The following is a 20,724-nucleotide window of genomic DNA, read 5'->3' as shown; positions in this document are numbered from 1 at the left end:
TCCAAAAACGGATGGAAAATTCGATTCATGTAGTCCATGAATACTGTAGGAGTGTTCGGAAACCCAAAAGACATTACAGTGTACTCGTAATGACCAAAACGAGTTCTGCAAGCAGTCTTAGGAATGTCTTTGTCCCTCACCCTTATTTGGTGATAACCGAATCGCAAGTCAATCTTAGAAAATACTCCAACTCTATGAAGTTGGTCCATTAGGTCGTCGATTCCTAGTAACGGAAACTTAATCTTCACAGTAAGCTTGTTCAGCTGCCGATAGTCAACACATAAGCACACGCTCCCGTCCTTCTTCTTTACCAGTAACACTTGCGCTCCTCACAGAGAAACACTCGGCCAGATGAAACTTTTACTCATTAGCTCTCCTAACTGAGATTTGAGTTCAGTTAATTCCAGTGGTGACATTCGATAAGGAGCAACTGAATCACAAACTCGATCTCTTGAGCAGGAGAAAATTCAGGAATGTCGTCTAGAAATACTTCAAGAAATTCATATACAACTGGAATTTCTAAGCTCTGTTCCTCACCTGACATATTCGCCGCCAACAGAACAACACCCTTGCATTCACACCCACTGTAGTTCACAACTACCGAGTTTAGTTAATAATCCTTCGCCACAACCAGCCCTTCTGACCCTTCCGACATAAAACGTAGCGTCTTTTTAGAACAATTTAGCAAAACACGGTTCTTAGACATCCAATCCAATCCCAAGATGAGATCAAGACCAGTCATTGGCAGACAAATCAAATCGTGAAGAAAATCACGCTGTTTAACTCAGAATGACACTTGTGCATAGTCTAACCTAGTCACAACGGCTTCAGAAGTGGCATTATGCACCTTCAGATCATAACACAAGACCACAATCTTCAATCCTAGTTCACTAGCCTTTTCAAATTCTATAAATGAATGCATTGCTCCAGAATCAAACAAAGCATCAAAAGATTTACCAACTACTTCACAGTTACTTTTGATCAGTGTCTTGGATCGCTCAGCACCTGCTGCAGAAATAGTGAACACTCTTCTCGGTTGCTGTACTCTGCCAGTCTCATATTTCTTCTTCTCTGGACAATTCAAGGCCGGATGCCCAGGTTGTCCACAAAAGTAGGATACCCCTAATTCCAGTTTGCACGGGACTCCAGGATGATGCTTCCCGCACCTTTGACAACTTAAATCAGTCTGTGGCTGCTTTCTATACCTTCTCCCTTGATTAGCAGTGTTGTTCGGCCTCCTGAAGCTGTTCTGACCCTGATTGTGCTTTGGGACGAAGTCTCCAAGCTTAAAGTTTCTGCCTCTCGGTGTGAACTTCCATCCTTGGGCCCTCTGAAAAGGCATTTGCTGACTTCCTTTCTCTACTGCTGCCTTTCTCACACACTCCTCAGCCACCCTACTCTTATTCACGAGTTTAGAAATCACTCTAATCTCCATAGGTGCAACGGAGCTTAGAATGTCACTCTGAAGGCCTCCATCATATTTGATACACTTCTATTCAGCGAAATCCTCAAGAGCACCTTGACAAATACGGAGAAACCGGCACAATTCTTTGAACTTGTTAGTGTACTCAGTAACAGTCATCTGGCCTCATTTTAATTGCAGTAACTCAAGCTCTTTGGTGTTCCTGATTATAAAATGTTATTTTACTAACCATGTCAAATTTAAATGTAAGTGTGTACATCGCACGGGTTTAATACTAGTCTACTTTTAAAACATTCTAGTGATTTGGAAAATTACTCTTAAAAATTAAATAAAAAATTAAAAAAGAAAAGACCACCACACATTAAGACTTTGTTTAATTTGCTTAAGAATTAATTCCTAACGTTTCTAATAACAAATGTACGAAGTTAACACAAGTTGGTTCTACCCAAAGTCAACTTAGTTAAGTTTCATAAATACCATAGACCAATTTATAGAAAACAAGATTAATAATACAAGCAATCACAAATAGTCGGATAATTACATCTTCAGCGACAAGACAAACATTTCCCTTAACAACTTTGATAATCGTCACTAGAACTACGAAAATCGCCACATGCTTTGTTCTTATGATACTAAATATAGCGCAAAATTGTATATATGTGACATTACACTTACACCTTATTGCAGACTAATTAATATTATTGCATAATGTTCAGAGACCCAATTTTTCCTTCCAATACAGATCTCCGAGTTCTTTCATAATAAAGGGTGTGACTCAAAGAATTGAGTAAGTACAAGAGAGCCTATAACCTGTTAATTATTTCCATAACTTAACAGAGCAGTCATGACTTGCAGAGGCGACCATTCCAGTTACAGGAGATTGAGCCAAAGCGGAAATTATATTCTCGTGTGCAGAAATTGTCATGCTTTTGTTCTCAGCCATGTTCCACAGCTCCAAGGACTGCAGACCACAGAACCCCAAAAAAAAAAAGGAGAAACTTCAGCAGTAATAGAAATAGGTTAATATCCGCCATGATGTTTATTTAATTGGATGATCACATATTCAGATCATAACAATAAAAGGGTTAAAGATCACTTGTCAGCGGTTGGCACTTTTTACCCCATTTTGATAATTTGAGATTATGAAAATTCTGAATCATATAAAACTTATTTCCAAGACATCAACAACAATCCTCAACGAATGATGATTAATGAAGGGTGCTAGCTAATTCATGGCTAACACAGGGCTCAACCTATGACACTCAGTTGAGCAAATTTAAGCAAATGCGAAAGCAAGAAAAACTGGAAGCAGTGTTGGGTTTACAATGAGGAGAAACAGTGTTACAAAAATTGTTTAACTTCTAAAAATTGTTGAACACACAATTACAGCTGCAATTCAAAATTTGTGTCAACTTTAGTAGTTAATTTGAAATACATTCACACACCAAGCCTAATGTTGTCAAGTTGGAATTTGATTCATGTCATCTGTATAGGAAGATTAGAAGGGAAGAAGGTTTAGGCCACTGGCGAGTTGGCTGAAAGGAAAGATCTCAGAAAGATTAGGAGGAGGAATACAGAAAAAGAATAAGCAGATCAATCTGAGGATACGCAATCAAGTATTTTTTTTTTTTCCTAAAGGAATTAAAAAAAAAATACATTTGGCAGCTTGACAGTAGATACTCCTAAAGGGTGCATAAGAAGTTGATTGGTGGTAGTTACTAGTTAGGCATCAAGTAACAATTTCAAGTGCAAAGATTGTTCATATTTGCTTTGCTTATGGTTTCTTTATTTTTTCCTACATGATTATGGATACTAGTGTCAAGATTTCCTGCAACAAACATGTAATGATGAGTCCTGCTCCTAAAGAAAAGACAAGATGAGCAAAGAAGGCTTCGATTTAAATGATGGATTGCAGGGATCTAAAGGAACACCAAAGGATCTCTTGATGGAGCCTGATGATGTCAGTTGATTCAGATTGCCAACCGAACTGAATGGATTAAGGACAGGCTTTTGTCATTGAAGGAAGGAATTTCTTTAGGATGTTTTTCTGTGTTGTGAATGGATGCAGTTTTGCTGATCCGAAAGTACGAGGCACCACTTCAAAAACATCCATTTAGTACAACACATATCAAACAAAAACTTACCGAAAACCCTCCAATCACCAACAAAGTTGAATAGCTTGGATGAAAGACACAAGAATGGAACTGGTTTGCATTTGAGCTAAGCTCCTGAATGCATTCTCCAGAGGCCAGTGTCCAAATCTTCACCAAATTTTGACTCACAGTTGCCAAGAAATCTCCAGTTGCATCCCAGCAAATATAGTTCACCGCTTCAGAGTGTCCCTATGAAGACAAATAATTTAACAAAAAAATCAACAAGACAAACAAACCTTGAAATAAACAGATCACAGTGTTGCAAAAGATAACCAATCTTCAGTTCCACCAACAGCTGCAAGTGTCTCATGTGGTGATTGATTCTGGTTTCTATTTTGTTAGTTGGGTCGACAATATCATAAAATAATTTGAACTGTAGCACATATATTGGAATAAGAAAGGAGGATATCATTTTAAAATGAAAAAGATAGAGGCAGAAAGAGGACTGAATAATACTGAGGAACTAGAAAAAACATAAAAGAAAATTCAATAAATCGAGCAATTGTCAAAAAAAGAGGTCAGGGATATAACAAAATCAGCAGTGTCATTGATACTTTTTAAGACGAGATCAGATTATATCATAAGCAGGATGAGCAAGCATGGATATAGATTATACCTGAAGTGAATAAATTTGTCTGTCGGTTTCAACATCAAAAATTGACACTACTTTGTCAGAAGCTGCTGCTAGTACTTGCCCCACTCTAGGCTGAAACCGCACTTGAGCATTTCCACCCTGAAATCATCAATTGTAAAACATACAAGGCACACATGATAAAACATTCTAAGAGGAAACAAAGATTGCATGAACTAACCTTCAATACATGTGTGCAGGAGGATGAAGTAATATCATAGTACCGAATTGCATTTTCACTATCACAAAAGCAGAACATATCAGTCTTCTTTGGGTGGAAATCAAGAGACATAATTGCTGCACTGTGCCCACCGTATTCTTGCACACAATAGCTTGGCTGCATTAAACAAATAAACCAAATAAAAAACCAAAATATAAGAGTTATATCAGCAAAAGGCCTTGACAAACCCCACAGGGGGAACAAAGCATAAAGAAGCAAGAATCTAGGTTTAGGTTAGAAAATTAAAATGTTCAAGCTGAATGTAAATCTCGGCAAGTTAGTAAAACTGTTACATTGGCTGCATCCCATAACCGCACAGATTTATCGATTGAGGCTGTTGCCAACTGAGATGAATTTGGTCTAAAACGGACATCTGAAATAACCAACTTGTGTTCTTCTGGAGTGCTCTCTGTCTGTAAAGTGTCCATGTTCCAAAGGACAACCTAGTTTGGGTTTCCATTTAAAAGTAACACAAACAACTATTAGTAACTAGATAGTATACAAATTTGTTTCAATTAGTTTTTTCAGAAAATTAAATCTAGAGATTAGAGGCAATCTTATTAACCCCACCACAAAAAAGGGGAAAACGTTCATAACTAAATCAAAATGTCACAATAATCCATTATGTATATGGCATATGATAGAAGAGCACACCTTTAGAATAAGATAACTCATGAGTAGATAAAAACATAGTTTCATAAGGTTTGGTAGAAAAACTCCAAATGGATGTGATCAAATAAACTAATTTAGAAACAAAGGGGAAAGGGCAAGATACAGTGTAGCAAAATGGTTAGCATGTAGAAGAAGGGGACAAAACACCATAATCTTCACCATATACATTTTTCAAATAAGCCGTACTATGTATATTATGCATTATGCAATACCTTGTTGTCATGTCCAGCACTGGCAAGCAATTTTCCATCAGATGAAAAATGACAGCAAGTAACTTTGCTGTTCCTTGTTCGTATGCAACCAAATTCAGCAAAGGTGAAACCTGAAATGCAAAATTTGGTCAATGATACTTTAATACACAAGCGAATCAGTCGTAAAAGACTACCTTTTGATGGTTCCTTTTGTTGCTCAGCCGGATTTTGTTTTATACTTCCATAGAGACTACCTTCATCTCCTCCATCATTTGATAGAAAGGATTCCACATTATCCTCTAAAGTACCAACATCTCCAAATCGGTCCATATCCTCCTGCTTTATGAAATGATGATGATGATGATGATGATACAAAGGACAATTGGACAAAATAGCTTCTCCCGGCTTATAATACAGTATCAAAAACACTATGAGTAAGGAAATGCCTCAAGAGGATTGATGCTTAGCAATTGTGGATTTCCAACTAGTTATAAATGACTTAAATATGATTGGCAAACAAAAGGGCTAGAAGTACCAGACAAAAAAAGCATACTGTACAACTCAACAGTGAATCAAATGTATATATGAAGCATGATTTATATACTGTAACAGCTAACAAGCTAAATAAATTAAAATAAAACTTACAAGCAAATTAGAAGACGATGCAAGGCCACCCGTTGCTTCTGTACCATACATCATCATACTCTTTGGCATACTGTTAACATGCTGCATGCTGCTTGCTGTATTTATTCCATCACCAGGTGTGTGAGTTGATGGTGGTGAATTAGGTGAAGGACCTACTGTGTTTCCAGTACCAGTGCTATTGCCGGGTCCAGAAGAAGAATGTTGTTTCCTTTTTCGGTTGTTCTGAAACAAACAAGAGATAGTATGTTAGTTGGCTCTGAAGTGCATAGGGGGAATAAAGAATGATAGAAAATGAAATAATAAAAGTGATTGCAAATGAATCTAATAACACCATCAGCAGCACATAATGTCATAATGCATGGTAGCATATTCACAAGATTATGCAGCTTTGTTTCGTGCCCTCTACCATTCATAAATTGTATAACAAAAATAGAAAATAAATAAATAAAAATATGGTGAAAGCAAAACCACCAAAAATAGACAACCATATTGATCTGCTTAAATGCATAAAAATTCATAATCAAATAAATAGAAGAAAGTGATATGAAGCAAAAACCTGCTGCAGTTGCTGCTGCTGCAAATGATCCTGTTGAGATAGTGAATGTTGTGCCTGGGACATCTTCACCTGCTGAACCCAATTAAAGATTTAATATATATATATATATATATATATATATATATATATATATATATATATATATATTAAAAATTGACTATAAAGAGTGAATTCCATTGCAAAAAGCACCACACAAGACAGGAAAGCATACTTTTTCTTGCATAACACGGGTTTATATTGCCTATTCTTCAAGCAGAAAACAAAGCTGATACATATGAAATGAAGACAATTTTATTTTTCTTTCTTTGCTTACTTTACTAATTCAATTAGTGGACCAGCTCCAGAACTTTACAGAGACATTCTCCTTTTGGAATCAAAAGCAGAAAAACCATGTTACAACCACAGGGTAAAAGGAAAACTTCTTAGGTGCCCAACTACACATGTATTGGTGAATCCTATAGAAGGGGATTTCAGCATGAACCTTATACACCTGTCATGTTGAGAAGTTTAGAGGTATCTATTTACAAAGTTATAGACTAATGCTCTGAATGACTTTCTACTTCATTAGGATTATTGGAATATCAAGGAGTGGTGTAACTGATGACCTTTAGTTCAAACTTTACAGGTTGTTGACTGGAAAACATTCTCTTTTTGTGTACTACTATTAATACAAAACTATCACCTTAGTTTGGTTGGTTTCTTGAAAAGTGAACATTGATGGCAAAATTCTATTAGTAGAATGTAGAGTAAAAACAAGGCGGCACTTTTGTAACTAAAATTAAATACAAAAGCTAAAAACAAGAAACACCAAACAGATCCACCCTTCGTTGTATTTATTCTTAAATTCTTGATATAAATGCTTTAACATCAAATCCATCAAATTATTAATTTTGTAGTAGATACTTTAGAGCATAGAGTAAGAACAGCTTCTTTAATGATAGTTTACATAATGCAATATCTTGCAATGTATATTATGGCATAAGTTAATAAACTTAGGCAAGGTAAATACATAACATAGAAACAAGTTTTGAAATCCTTTTATATAAGTTCAACAAAGGGTTAGATTAAATGCAATCAATATATGACAGATTTAGGTGAACCAGAGAGAATGTGAAGGAGAAGAGAAGAGGTGTGTGTGTGTGTGTGTGTGTGAGAGAGAGAGAGAGAGAGAGAGAGAGAGAGAGAGAGAGAGAGAGAGAATTGTGAGAATGATGATTCTGTTATTATCAGGAATAATACTAAGCCCATGGACTTATATACAGGAGGGACTTGCTTAAGTTAGTTAGGCTCTAAACAGATTCTAGAAGCAACTATCTATTCTGCTTAGCTAATCTAACTGAACATCTAACTAATTCTGACTTTTCTACATTCTTCTAGACTCTTCTAGAGCTTCCCTCTAGCTCACTCTATTAATATAAAAGAACACCAGGAATTCTGGGGGAAGAAAAAAAGGGTAAAAAGATCTAAACAAATCGTTTTCTCATTTAAAAATTTATGAATTCGATTTTGATACACAGCAAGTATAAACTTCCTAGACATTGACCAATTATATATCACTGTGTGACATTTAACAGTAGCAAAAGCGATAGTTTCTAATATGTGGCAATGCATGGAAAGTTCTCTTTTAAACAAATAATGTTTCACTTGCAAGGCGCAATAGCGTTGTTTGATCTATATAACCAACCTTACCTAATGGGACAACCCTTGTTGTTGTTGTTGTTGTTGTTGTTATTGCTGTGTTGCCTTATTTATTTATTTATTTAAATTTTCTTTGGATTATAAATATTCATACATTCAAACAAATTATAGATAAAGCATATGATTGTGTTTTGAGTGTTAAAGCAAGTACATTAACCGACATTGATTTTAATGTATTTTTTTATACAAATTATAAGACAATATTCATACATTCAGGCACATTAATATTTGAAGAGCAAATTCAACCTTAGGTGAACCTGACTGCACTTGGGAGCTGGTAGATTGACCATCTTTTGCACTTAAGCCACCTCGAGGGACAGTAGAAAGTCTATGTGGATCCATATCACCTTGACTATTAGAACTTCCAAGGTTGTTTTGTGCCTGAGATTGTGCTAAGACTTGCTGCTGTTGTGATGCCAAAAGAAATTGGCTTTGAGTTGTCAAATTAGGCTTCTGAACTTGTACGCCCAAGCCACCAGGTCTTAGTTGATCAATACCCTGTGAAAAGGTGATAGCTCATTTTCTATCCTATTTAAATGACTACATGAAAGCAACTTTTATGATGAATTGATCATAAACTTCAACTTACAGTTAAGGGCCACCCCTTTAGTGGAAGACTTGTAACCCCTGGATTTAACCCTGGAGGACAACAATAAAAATCTTATATTCTGCCTAAATATTGAAGGCAAAGTTAAAGTAGCATTATTTTGTCAAAACTCAACTACACTGCTTCAGCAAGATATCAGAATTGAAAATTCAAATAAATATCCCAGTTATCAGAAAGGGAATCAACAAATACAGTATTGCAGAAAGCATCTTTCTTTTACCCTATATATATAAAATAAATATTATAAGGCATCATGAAGCAACAATCTGGCCCTAAACCACAATTTGTATTGATATTTGAAAATTCCGATTTGTATCAATAAAAACAAGTGCAGAAATGATGGGAATTGAATTGCATCTATCTACTCAATTCCTGTGTAATTCATGCGCTTCAATCCAATTTGTCATTCCAGTTATACAAGTCAGAGATGAATCAAGAATAGCATTGAGTCATGATCCAATCTCTAAAATTGACACAATTCTATATCAGCATTGCATGCGATTTATGCAGTATAGTCAAAGCAACATATTTAATGCATTGAATTGGGGGATTCATAACATACGATCTAGCGCAACATCACAGAGACAGAATGATAAATGCTATCCCAAGAGACATTAGACCACGAGTAAAATATTAATATAAATTTTATAAAAGATGGCCACAGAAATAATACCTGTGCCGCCTAGCCCGGATTTTGATTGTAAAATTGCTTGTCTGTACACGGAGTTATCCATAGGCAAACTCTTGGGAGTGGCACCTAAATTGACTTCTCCTTTGATGTCCTATAAGTTCAATACATCCAGTTGCTTGTTATGGTAGTAGTGAAAATCGAGAAAAGCTAGGGGAGAAAAAATGAAAAAACACATGACAAGGCTAAGTATGTTGAAGTAGTTACAGTTGTCAAAGGAGTCCGGGCCTGAAGTTGCTGCAATGCAGTAGACATATTTCCTGAATTACCATGGACCAACTGACTGAAGCAACAAAATACCCAAAATATTAGCAGTCCAGTCCATGTTATGAAGATAAAGTTAGTAGGAAAACTCTAGTAGACATTAACTATAAAGAAAAGGAAACTTACCCTTGATGACTTGTTCCAGATTTAAGAAGGGCCATCCTATTTGCATCGATAAGTGTTGGAGATGCCTCTGACTCCATTGAATGAGAGTGTTTCATTCGGTCTTCATACATTTTCATGGCCAACACATTTGTTGGTTGCTGCCCCAACATTCCTTCAGAGTTCATGGCATTTAAGGAACCACCTAGAGGAGGATGATTAGGATCCCGTCGTTGCAGCTGTGCACCGCGCTGCTGCATAAGTTGCAATTGTTGCATCTGAAGTTGTTGTTCTCTAGCCTTCATTTGCTGGGTCTGCCAACAAGCAAATACATATATGATTCACCTTGCCATAAATTTTTTAAAGGAATTAAGAAATAAAATGGTGCAGATTACAAGATCACCTCAATGTAAGCTGCAGCAGCCTCAGAATGTTTCTCGTTTGTCCTTGAGATGAAGACATCCCAAAAGACAGACCACCACTCGTACAGAAATCCTCCAGGAGCGTCAATTGCTGTAGACATGCAAACAAGACAACTCACGTCGATACCAAATTGAACCACTTCCAGTTTCTTCAGAATATACATTATATACTAGTTTTATCTTACTTCACATTATTAATGTCTGTTGAATATTAAGGGAGAAAAAATCCAATAAATGATGAAACTTTTTTAAAAACACAAAGGAAGAAGCAGAAACCCAAAGGGTAAGTTAACCTCCGAGTAGAAACCAATGTTAGAATTCTTACATTTCACGTCTGCTCCACCTTTTACTATAAAAAGAGAGCGATGCCCATGTGTTTATATAGGCTACTTTGGTTGTATGTTTTATGAATGTGTAACTTAACACACAGCAGCCCTAAAACTGAACATCTGAAGTGTAAAGTCAGTAGAATTGAACATTACCTACAGGATCGGTGGAAACTTTGCCTTCTGTCATAAAAGCTTTTGCAGTGTTATGTAATTTTCTCTTTACAAAATAATCATGGATGTAAACATCAAGCCTGAAGCATAACAGGAGAAAAAAGAAAAATAAAATTTATATTAAAAATATATAAATGAATTGGCAGGACACAAGATCAAATATATACCAAATACATGTATTCTCCAAATAAAACAGTATCAAATGCAGAAATAAAAAATCTAAAATTAAAATAAAAATTGGCAGGACACAAACATTTTATCAGCCTCCCAATTACTCTGCGGCTGAGCCATGTTGGTGGTAGCGGGCTTCATATGGACAAACCCAACTCCCAAGAGACCAAGTTGTATTCTCTGCAAAGAAGAAACAAACTAACTAACTAACAAAATTTAAAAAAGAAAAAAAGATCACCCGTAAAACATCTAAATGAAGAACTCTTTGTTAAAAATTAAATATGCGGAGCTGTAGTGAGCTGAACAACCTTTCACAATTAGAAAACAGGAATCATTGTATTCCTCTCAAATTAAATATTTGCAGAATCAAATTCGACAATCTTCGACGTTAATTCTCAAAATTGAAGCAGAAAGAGAGAACATACCAGTCTCTTGGATCAGAGGATGCAATCCGCACCCACAACGTACCGATCACACCAAACCTAACACAAGCCAAGAAAAACAATAATTGAGCAAAAAGAATAACCAATCTGAACTCAATTTGAAAAGTGAACAATTAGGGGAAGAGGGATAAAGAAAAATAAAATCTTTTTCAATTAAAAGGTAGTAGTGGTAAAGAGTAGGGAGTTACATACGTTGAAATTGTTGAGAATGTTACTGAGAAGAGAGGAACATGTGAGATAAGAGAATCTAAAGAAATCTAGGAATTTTGGGCGAAGAACAACAAGGGCGGAAGTGAGTGAAGTGCATCAAGCCGGAGTTAAGAGTGTTGATGCGATGATTAATAATGTGATATATAAGGCTGATCGAGTGGGTCGATGGACCCTTGGGAGAAGGCATCTAATGCCTTATATATAGCTGCTGTATGTACAACGTATAACTTTTAAATCGGGCAAGATTTTTTTTAATTAAACGTGTATTTTATTTTATTTGCACTAAAAGTTGTTTAGATGGAGGAGTCACAAAGAATTACATGTTATCTATAATAATATTGAAATAATGGAGAAAAATACAAATAAATTTTTATACAGTAGATAGAGAGATATTTTAATTTTTTTTAATGAATTATCTGTATATATTAATATCGAGTTTTGTTGTCATTTCTATCTTTTTATCACCTGGATAATTTTTTGGTAATAGTGACTACTAACTACTAAGTGGCTCTGTATATGATGTGACATGAACCCTTTGATAACACAATAAAAATTTAATGATAAATTATCAAATTTGTTAAATTTTAATAATAAAAAAAAGATTTACAAGTGATTTATAATCTTCATTCTCCTCTTTTCTTCTCCAAAATTTACTTCGAACATAGTCCTAGCAGCTATTTCTGAGTTACATTCTTTGATTCACATCCATTTTTTGGAGAAGGAAAGAAAAGAACGAAGATTCTAAATCACTTGTAAAATTTTTTAATTCAAAATTCACAAATTCAATCATTTATGGTTTAGTTTTCAATGTGTCGTCGTCAAAAAGGTCACGTCACATAATGCACAAAGTCACGTGGCAGTTATTACGGCTGGAAAAATTACTCAGATGATGAAAAGGTAAAAATGACAATGGTGCTTGATATTGTTGTGTACAGATGAGTCATTAAAAAGTTAGAATGTATATTTGTCCACCGTAAGAAAATTCATGTGTACTTTTGTCTATTATTCCCCGTATAAAGAGGATATAGAAGTTTGATGTTTGATTCTATCTTTTCATTTTACCTTTATTATTACTAGCGGCTTAACAAGTACGGCGATATGGGAGTTTGGTGTTTAATTCTATCTTCCCATTTTACTTTTATTATTACTAGCGATTTAACCGACACTGTCAGCCGCTTTTTCTATTGGATTTAAAGTTGATTAATTTAATAATTTTTGAAATTTTAAATTCAAATAATATAAAAATAATAATATATAGTAGTAAATGATAATATGAAAATAATAAAATTAAAATAAATATATATCACCTATCTACAAACAATGACAATATGAAAATGATAAAAATTAAAATAAACATACGTCACCTATCTACAAATAATATAATCCAAAAAATAGTAATCACAATAATATTTTATCTTCTTCTATCTAACTCAAAGTCAAAAAAATAAATATAAAAACATGATTGTTTACAAAAACTGAGCTATATTCAAAAGTCATATATATTTATTTTTGTTTAGAGACTTTTTTTTTAAGTGGTGAGCCAAAGTATGGATCTGTATTTGAAGAATCATTTATGTGCCTATAAAAAGTGCAAAAGAAAAATAATTATGTTTGTTTTTTGGAATTAATGATTAAACTATAAGAAAAAACATTAAGATAAACCTAAAGTAATTTCTGAATTCTTAAGTCTTGAAGAAATACAAAATTTAGAAATCAATAAATATATCATATTCCAATACTAATTTTATTATATTTGAATGATAATTTAACAGAAAAAAATAATAAAACCTGTAAAATTAAAATTTCTTATTTGGCATTAAATTTTCTACACATGCACAACAAAAACAGCCATTAAGCCCTCTGCAAAGTATTTAAATATAATTTTATCTGATATTACCTCTATTTTGTGCGATTTCTTAATCTAATGATAGGTACCTACAATGTTGTTCTTTACTAACATGAGTTGGTTTCGCTCTTGTGAGTTTGTTGCTGGAAAAAGAAAAATGTTTAATTTACTATCACTAGTATAAAATTATTTTTTGTAACTTTATTCAACATAAAAAACATAATCTCCATTACAATATCAGAGCAACCTTTTAACATTTTAGACATAAACTTTTTCCCTTTATATAATTTTTTTTAAAATAAAAAGCTCAACACAATACAGTGGAGCAGTCAAACAGAAACAAAAGCCAAAATAAAGAAATGCTACAATATTAAGAAAAAATCATTTGTCATCTCCGGCATTGCCATCAGCAACCAAAAGGGTCTACACCTCTCTATTCATCGTGGCTCAACATAGTCATGTGAGTGATTTCTTCAACACCTTTACTTATATTCTGAAATATCCTTCTATTCCTTTCCAGCCAGATGTTCCAAACAATCGCACAGAAGCATCTCAATCGTTGCTCTCTAACCTCCCTCCTCCTCGGCCCCTCTGTACAACACAGAAAATGTTCTCTTATTGAACCTGAAATAGCCCATTGATGGCCAACAATCGATAACCAAGCACTCCACACCTGCCAAGCAAATTCACAACATAGAAACAAATGGTGCACATGTTCCTCATATTTATTACATAGCACACAGACATTATCTTCCTGGTTAATGATCCCGAACCGGCTTAACCGTTCTTTTGTATTCACTCTAACTATCAGGACAAACCATGCAAATAACTCTACTCTAGGTAGAACTAATCCTTTCCAGATGGTCTTTGTGAAGCTGTAGCTTGTCACCTCCTCCGGGAGCAATGCCTCCTGCAAAACCTGAACACATGAGTTAGTTGAATAAACTCCTTGAGTTACAAGTAAGCCATTTGAGTTACAGGTTAGTTGAATAAACTCCTTGAGTTACAAGTTTTCTCTTAGTAATTTTTTATTTTTAATAGGTTTTATACACTTTCTTGAGTTACAAGTAAGCCATTTGGGTGAAAATTCATATGTATTTGGATTCAATCAACCATGAGTAAATTGATGCATTTTCATGAGGTTTTGTGCTATAATTGCTTATATGTCAAGAATGATAATAAGTCTCATGATTTTAGCATAGCTTTGATGCATTTGTTGATTGATGACAGGTGACCAAAAGGCTTGGAGGAAGGTTGAAGAAAGGGGATGGCAGAAGGCAGCAAAACTACCCTGGAAAGAGCTCAAGTTTGTGCCAACGTTTGCCTCAAACTTGAGGTCAAACGTTGGCTTAAGAAAGAAGCCCTGGAGAAGCCAACGTTTGCACCAACGTTTGCCTCAAACTTGAGGTCAAACATTGGTTCAAAACTATACCCTGGAGAAGCCCAAGTTTGCGCCAACGTTTGCCTCAAACTTGAGGTCAAACGTTGGTGCAACAACTAACCCTGGAGAGCCAACGTTCATGCCAACGTTTGCCTCAAACTTGAGGTCAAACGTTGGTGCAATTAATACCCAGGGAGGAGCCAAAGTTCATGCCAACGTTTGCCTCAAACTTGAGGTCAAACGTTGGCATAATTTAACACCCAGGGGAGGCCAACGTTTGCCTCAAACTTGAGGTCAAATGTTGGCACCAAAAGGTTCTTTGAGGGAGCACGTTTGAGTTCACATTTGGCCTCAAACGTGAACTCAAACATGAGTGACAGATAATCACCGTTCTGCATAATTTTAACACTCCAACGTTTGAGTTAAAGTTTGCCTCAAACTTTGACTCAAACTTAAAGGCTCCAAAGTCCAAATTGCAAACAGATTTCTTTCCAAGTCCAAGAGCAACCAACTGAGGCTATCTTTAATCCAACTCCATCAAGGCCAAGGCCCAAATTCAAGGTTTCAAGACCATTAGAAGAAAGTGTATAAATAGGAGTTAATTTGACTTAGAATGGACGTCAATTTTTACTTTTGAATTTGTACCTCTTAGAGGATTTTACTTACTATAACTTAGATCCTGAAGGAGAATTCAATTCTCTTCCTCTTTGGTTTCTTGTTTTCTTTACTGCAATTCTTGCTTGAGTCTTGGGTGTTGAGAATTAAGGAAATTCTGTCTCAATCTCACCTTGAGATCTCTCTTTGTTTCTTTCACTGCACCATTGGAGAATTGAGATTTGAATTCAAGTTTTCTTACTGTTTTGATCTTTAATTTGTTGCAATTACTTTCTGAATTGGATCAAGGAAGGTAGTGAGATCTAGACTTGGTTTTCTAGTCTCTTGACCCCTGAGATCTGAAATTTCCTTTTTAATTCTTCTGTTAAATGCTTCTTCAAGCCAATTTACATTTTCTGTTTGAGGTCTATTTCAATTCAATTCATCTTTTACTTTCCTGATGTTGCAATTTACTTTTTTCTTGTTTAATTTCTGCAATCCCAATTCCCAATTCCTTTTACAATTCAAGCAATTTACATTTCTTGCACTTTAAGCTTCAGTCATTTACATTTCTTGCAATCTAAGTTTCTGCAATTTATATTTCTTGCACTTTAAGATTCAGCTTCTTTAATTTCTCTGCACTTTAAATTCTTGTCAATTATCCCTCTCCCTTTACAATTCATGCAATTTAGCTTCTGTCAATTATAAATCACTCAAATCAACTCTTGTTCGCTTGACTAAATCAACCACTAAACCAAAATTGGTCAATCCTTCAATCCCTGTAGGATCGACCTCACTCACGTGAGTTATTATTACTTCATGCAACCCGGTACATTTGTCGGTGAGTTTTGTGTTGGATCGCTTTCCACACATCAAGTTTTTGGCGCCGTTGCCGGGGATTGATTATGTTGACAATGATTAAGTGAGGTGGTGATCTAGATTAAGCATTTTTTTTCTTTTAAGTTTCTTTGATTTTTGACTAACACACTAACTGTTTGAATTTTTGCTTAAGTTAACTAAAATCTCACTTTAGCAATAGAGTGAAGTTTTCCTAGTGATGCTGGTTCTGTACATTCCTTGTGTTCTTGCTTGTTGACACTACTAGAAAAAGGGTTTTTTCGGACGAATTTTGAGACGAAATTGAAATAAATTTCGAACAAATTACAGACAAATTTTTTTTTTCAAACAAATTTGGGACGAATTTTTTTTGTCCCAAAAAGCCTTGTTGCTAATTTAAATTTTGTCTGAAATTTCGTCCGAAATTTTTTTCAGACAATTTTGTGACAGATTTCAAATAGGCATTTATCTACTAGATTTCTAACTATTATGATGTATTTTAGACGAATTTCAGACAGATTAGTCAACATAAAGACAACGTATTTCAGACAAATTTCAAACATAAAAATATTAATTTTTAGATAAATTTCAAACAAAAAATATACTTTATTTCAAACAAATTTCGAACGAATTTAGTCAAATATAACAAATTTTTTTCGAACAAATTTTAGACAAATCAAATATTTCTTTTCAATTAAATTTCAGACAAATTTAAATTAAAAGAACTTATGTATTTGAAACAAATTTCATACAAAACAAAAAAATATTTTCACACAAATTTTCTACAAATTTAATATAATATTTCAAATAATTTTCACACAAAATAATTTGCTATTTAATAGATAAATATTTTAGAAAATAAATTGTATTCGATCTTCTTTCTATATTAAGACCATCATAATCATTTTTTTCATATTACATCATCCAAATTCTAAACACATAATAAAATAATAAAAAATTAATTACCATAAAAGTGTTAAAAAAATATTTATTATTAAAATACTTTTGTCCATAAATGTAATAAAACTAAAATAAGAAAAAAAAATACTTAAACTAAAACAAAGAAAGCCTTTAAAAAGGTCATATATCATGAGTGAAATAAAATGTACTAACTAAATCACCTAAAAATTTCTTAATCTAAATCAGAAAAAATATATACTCCAAATATCAATCACTCATGTTATCATCACTAGAGCCTGTCCCAAGCTCATCTTCCGTAGGATCAGACAAGGTTGAAGGAAGTGGCAGATTCAACTTTTTATATAAAGCATGAATTGTCTTTTCAGTAGAACCAATTCTTTTCTGTTGAACTTTTAGTTGACGTCCTTGATCTTTTAACTTGTGCTCAGCATCTTTCAACTTAACCTTTTGCTCTTCATTGATAATTTCCTGCTCCTTTGCCTTTTCTTTCCACATGTGAAGTTCTTGCTCAATATTTAGATTGTCTTTGGATGTCTCTGAACAATTTCTGGAATCCAACTTTGAAGAGAGATCTAAACCAAAAGAACCTAAACCAAATGCAGATTTCTTTTTTCCCTTTGTCACAACTTCATTCCAAACAGTATAATCATCTGGTATATCTAGGCCTTCCTTAGTTGCCTCAACATCTCCCTCATTATCCAAGGATAAAGCTACTTGAGAAAGTTCTGTCTTTCGCTTTTTGAATTCACCCTACAAAATCAATTCATGTTAATTGCAACTAAATATGCCATGAACAAATACTAACATATAGTGAAAATTAGCAATTGAAAAAAACAAAAAGAAGAACAAACTAGCATCACATACAATGACTTTCTCAGATCTTTCATCAATCCAACTTTTGTCTTTTTTGGTGTGGCATTTAGTATAAACCTCCTCCAGAGAAGGTTTTACTCCCGTAGCTTTCTCCTATAATATAACAGTTTTAATCGATAGGAAAGAAAAAAGAATAAGAAAACATTGCAAAAATAATAAGAACAAGACTATAAATAAACTATTTTTATCTTACCATTCTGCGTGCATGTTCACCCATAGATATGGAACCACCAGTATGCATAGAACTTCCAGCATTTGATGCTCGATTCACAGTATTTGCTGCTGACCAGTTCTTAAATTTCGAATCTGTAGCAAAATAATGTAATAGTTGACGCCAAACGGGTTCAGGAATATATTTTGGTACATGGTTAGGGTCTTTTGAATAATTGCGTCTCTCCTGATTCATCAATGATCTTAATCGATCACTCCCTTTAATCTCAAAAATTTGACGAATTCTTGCATTGTGTTGAGGTTCCCACATACAATTTTTCTATAAAAGAAAACAAACATATACATTGAATTACCCACTATGTATAATATCAAAATAACAAAAAAAATGATAATAAATACTTACCTTAAATTCAGTAAACCACAAATCTCGCATTTGCTCACTAGCATGTTTCCAGGAAGGGCAGAATTCTGAAAATTTGCTTTTAATGGCATTTGTTACATGACGAACAGCAGTACATGGATTAAACCTATAAGAAGTTCAAATAATGAGTAATTACACATGTATTCACAATAAAAACAATATAGAGAGAACGCTAAAACAGAAAACTGATTGTTGTACTTACTCATTGCCAAAAGGTTCTATTTTCAAGAGCCCTTCTTGAGTGACAAGTTCACCTTCTTGAGCAAGAGATCCATCGTGATGATTTTCATCCGATGAGTGAGCATGATGTAAATTTTGTTCATTATTAGGAGCATTATGAAATGATTGAGGTTGGATAGGTGAACAGTATGGTGATTCAGTTGGTGATGGTGATGGTGATGGTGTATGATCGGCATGGGAAGATAATAAATTTCTCTTGAATTTTTGTGGTGGCTGCGAAGAAGAGGGTGGCAATGCTGAAGGCTTTTTAGATACATGTGAAGGAACTGAAACTCGTGATTTTGTAGGTTTAGGGTGTGAAAGCTTAGGTTTGTGTGCACTAATCACCTCCTTATTAACAGATTTTTGTACTTTAATTGACAAGTGTTTTTTATTTTTTTTAGAACCTGACATCTAAAACAACAAAAGATTTATAAGATTAGTAAGACATTGCATCTAAATTTCAGTAACATGTACATCATCGAAAGAATTAAAAAAATAACAATGTAAAATAATACTTAGCTGCCAAAATAATCAATGAGGATGTAAAATAAAGTGCTACTATGTTTTAGTACTGAGTACTAATAAATATGTACACATGAGCATTTAAGAAGTTCATAGCAAGGATAATACTGTATTTGTGAAAGGAGCAGATTGTGTGAAAGGTAGAAACAGAAAATACTATAAATTAATTGATCACTATTCATGTTACTACTTAGGGTGTGTTTGGCAAACCCGTCTGAGAGGATAAAAGTGCGTTGAAGTTCTTTGAACGCTGCTTTTTTATCTTTGGTAATCTTTCTCCTCTAAACGCAGAAGTGATTTTGCAGCTTAAAAGCACGTTTACTAGAAGCAAAAAATTGTTGCTTCTGCGTTCACTTCAACGTGAGTTCACCTTTGATGATCATTATTGATTTTTTCCAAAAGAATTTTCATATTTGTTTCAAGTCATTTCAAATATTTTCAATTTTTAGTTTTTTTCAATAAATTAAATAAAAAATAAATCACAAATAATAATAAAAACATAATTAGTAAAAAATTAGAATCCAAAATAATAAACAAAATAAGATTATATATTGAGAGTACTCATAAAAGGTACTAAAATATATTTTTTTATATGTTATTTTTAATTTAATAAATAAATATTAATTTTTATTAAAAAAATTATAACAAACTAAAATAGAATTTTATAAACAATATTATATAAAAAATATACTAAAAGAAGTATAAAACAAATTAAATATACCAAAAAATAATATTATAATTTAATATTATATTTTTTTAGTAATTAACTAATTATCTATCTAAAAGTGATTTTAACTAATATGATCCAAACAATTTCATTCTATCAAAATCAATTTTAGTATAGAATTGCCAAACATAAATCATACTGGCACAAACTCACTTCTATCTAAAATCAATTGTACAAAATCACTTCCATTCAAACTTCAGTTTGACCAACTCTAATCCAAACACACACTTAGTAATATCATTCTAACTCGATAATTTTCTCCTAGTTTTTCGTTACCAATTCTAACAAGGCAACAACATGGTTCATTTACAAGCACTCAATTCAACCAAAACAATAATCGCAACACAGACATACTCAAAGTAAATTCAACCATTAAACTATAATCACAATATTATCAACGACAATTATAATTCATAGTCACAAACCAAAGTCAATTACATCAAATAATCACATAATAAAACGCTAGGTGTTTTTGCAATAAAATTCCAGTCATAAATACCTTTTTACTCATTTCTTTATTAGAATGCATGATTATGCCGTAGTCTTCACTAAAATATGTGTGCGTGTAGCTTGTTACTGACTCCTGCTTTCCTAAAAAGAAGCCATAGGATAC

General features: G+C 33.6%; 1 protein-coding gene across 6 annotated transcripts; it reads right to left on the bottom strand.

Annotated features, from left to right (window-relative positions):
- Positions 1-1,910: 1,910 nt before the first annotated feature.
- LOC112767427 (transcriptional corepressor LEUNIG_HOMOLOG) lies at positions 1,911-11,837 on the bottom strand. Of its 6 annotated transcripts, none has more exons than XM_025813287.3 (19): positions 11,579-11,837; positions 11,369-11,425; positions 11,026-11,123; positions 10,755-10,852; positions 10,254-10,363; positions 9,875-10,164; positions 9,692-9,767; positions 9,470-9,578; positions 8,779-8,828; positions 8,436-8,687; positions 6,492-6,560; positions 5,936-6,157; positions 5,485-5,695; positions 5,312-5,421; positions 4,721-4,870; positions 4,389-4,544; positions 4,193-4,309; positions 3,568-3,765; positions 1,911-2,384 (listed from the first exon to the last, which is right to left on the bottom strand). In XM_025813287.3, the coding sequence occupies exons 3-19, from the start codon at positions 11,082-11,084 to the stop codon at positions 2,241-2,243; spliced, it is 2,421 nt and encodes an 806-aa protein (XP_025669072.1). In that variant the 5' UTR covers positions 11,085-11,123; positions 11,369-11,425; positions 11,579-11,837; the 3' UTR covers positions 1,911-2,240. The 6 variants fall into 6 exon arrangements, with proteins under 6 accessions (XP_025669072.1, XP_025669075.1, XP_025669071.1 ...); XM_025813290.3 differs by having other exon boundaries at positions 5,485-5,626; XM_025813286.3 differs by having other exon boundaries at positions 6,492-6,563; positions 11,579-11,799.
- Between the last annotated feature and the right edge of the window lie 8,887 nt (positions 11,838-20,724).

This window comes from Arachis hypogaea, chromosome 17 (genome assembly GCF_003086295.3).
Source record: "Arachis hypogaea cultivar Tifrunner chromosome 17, arahy.Tifrunner.gnm2.J5K5, whole genome shotgun sequence".
NCBI lineage: Eukaryota > Viridiplantae > Streptophyta > Magnoliopsida > Fabales > Fabaceae > Arachis > Arachis hypogaea.
The sequence above is the reverse complement of the archived record's forward strand: the minus strand, read 5'-3'. Positions and strand labels throughout refer to the sequence as shown.